The 1,697-nt window shown below is 32.3% G+C and overlaps 1 protein-coding gene across 1 annotated transcript; it reads left to right on the forward strand.

Annotated features, from left to right (window-relative positions):
• Positions 1-255: 255 nt before the first annotated feature.
• LOC111802091 (S-protein homolog 1-like) lies at positions 256-706 on the forward strand. Its single transcript, XM_023686337.1, has 2 exons — positions 256-477; positions 569-706. Exons 1-2 carry the CDS (start codon positions 256-258, stop codon positions 704-706), a joined length of 360 nt encoding a protein of 119 aa, XP_023542105.1.
• The last annotated feature ends 991 nt before the right edge of the window (positions 707-1,697 follow it).

A 1,697-nucleotide genomic window follows, 5' to 3' on the forward strand; every position in this document is an offset into this window, starting at 1 on the left:
ATAACCCAAATTAGTTAAATGATCAAGTTTTTTACAACCATAGCATGCATTTATATGGTTTCTTGCATGTACTATAAGTATGTATATTTATTCACATGTCCAACACAAATTGGTAGTTAAGNGAAATTAGTTAAATGATTGAGTTTTTTACAACCATAGCATGCATTTACATAGTTTCTTGCATGTACTATAAGTATGTATATTTATTCACATGTCCAACACAAATTGGTAGTTAAGCTAAAGGTTGATTAGGAAATGATAAAGAATATTGTCGTTTTCTTTCTTTTCACGGTGGCTTTAGTTGGGGCTCAGGTTCCAAGGGTCGCGTTACCACCACCAGGACCTTCTAGATATTACATTCATGTGGTTAACGGGCTAAGCAAACTTGGGTTGCTTGTGCATTGTCAGTCTAAAGATGATGACTTGGGGTATCATCGTTTGCTTAATCATGGAGATGCTTACCAATGGAACTTCAAGGTTAACTTTTGGGGAACAACCCTCTATTGGTGCAAATTGGAAGACGCCACATGCATATGTCTCTTTTGAAAGCTTTTGGCCTGAAATGCAGCACTTATGGCTCCGTGATAGGTGCAAACATGGAACTGTAGGAACTTGTCTTTGGACGGCTAAAGATGATGGAATTTACTTGAGAAACTTTCTTGCTAATGTTGATAAATTGATTCACAAGTGGATCTATAAAAGTTAGAGAAGCTTTATTATCTCCTTTTGGTGGAATTATCCTTGAGGAACAAATGAAAAATAATGGGATAACACAAAAAGGTTGTTGTTGTTTTCTTTATTTATTTATTTATTTATTACTATTATTATTTTTATTTTTATTTTTTTTGTATGAAATGTATTTGATAATGAAGTGTATTGTTGTTCTCCAAAATTTTAAATTATGAAGAAAAAAAATTAAATTTATATATGAATACAAGTTTTCAAAATTGTAATATAGTTTTTATATTAAAACTAAAAAAAAAAAAGATTTTTACTTACCAATCTTAGAGAAAGTTTAGAACAATAAAATCTAAAATAGGTATTAAAAGCTCATGTTTCTGCCATCTTCACATGGATTTTAGAATAGGATGTAGGCACAATCCTTGAATTTTCATATATCTTATTAAAAGTTTCACATATTATATTGTAGTTCCACAATCTTTTTTGAAGTCCGATTTTGAAGAATTTGGATCTGGGACCAAAACTAAAAATATGAAAAAGCAAACAAAGAAAAGTAAAATAAAATAAAACATGAAAATTGGATAAAATATAAATTTAAATGAAGATAAACAACACCAAAATTAAATACAAAATAATATTTAATTACAAGAGGGTACTCTTAAATTTTTTTATAAAGGCGAAAATGGTGTTGGGATATACGAACACAACTAGTGAGGCAAACACCTTATATCGTATAAAGTTATATTATTCGGTTAGTAATGCAATCACACACAATATCTGACTGTGACCTATCGTTTAAACCATAGCATGACCTTAGGCTTTTTTCAATTCTTGGCAGAGTTGGATGCATGGTACTTTTCTACACACGGCCCACGTACGCATACATGGACCCTTTATCTAGTAAGTCTTGCAATTGCGCCTTGAGTTCCTTCAACTCTGCTGGCGCCATGCGATAGGGTGCTTTGGAAATAGGCCCAGTTCCTGGCTTGAGTTCGATGACGAATTCGACCGCTCGG

Source organism: Cucurbita pepo, chromosome LG09 (assembly GCF_002806865.2).
Source record: "Cucurbita pepo subsp. pepo cultivar mu-cu-16 chromosome LG09, ASM280686v2, whole genome shotgun sequence".
In the NCBI taxonomy this organism is placed as follows: domain Eukaryota; kingdom Viridiplantae; phylum Streptophyta; class Magnoliopsida; order Cucurbitales; family Cucurbitaceae; genus Cucurbita; species Cucurbita pepo.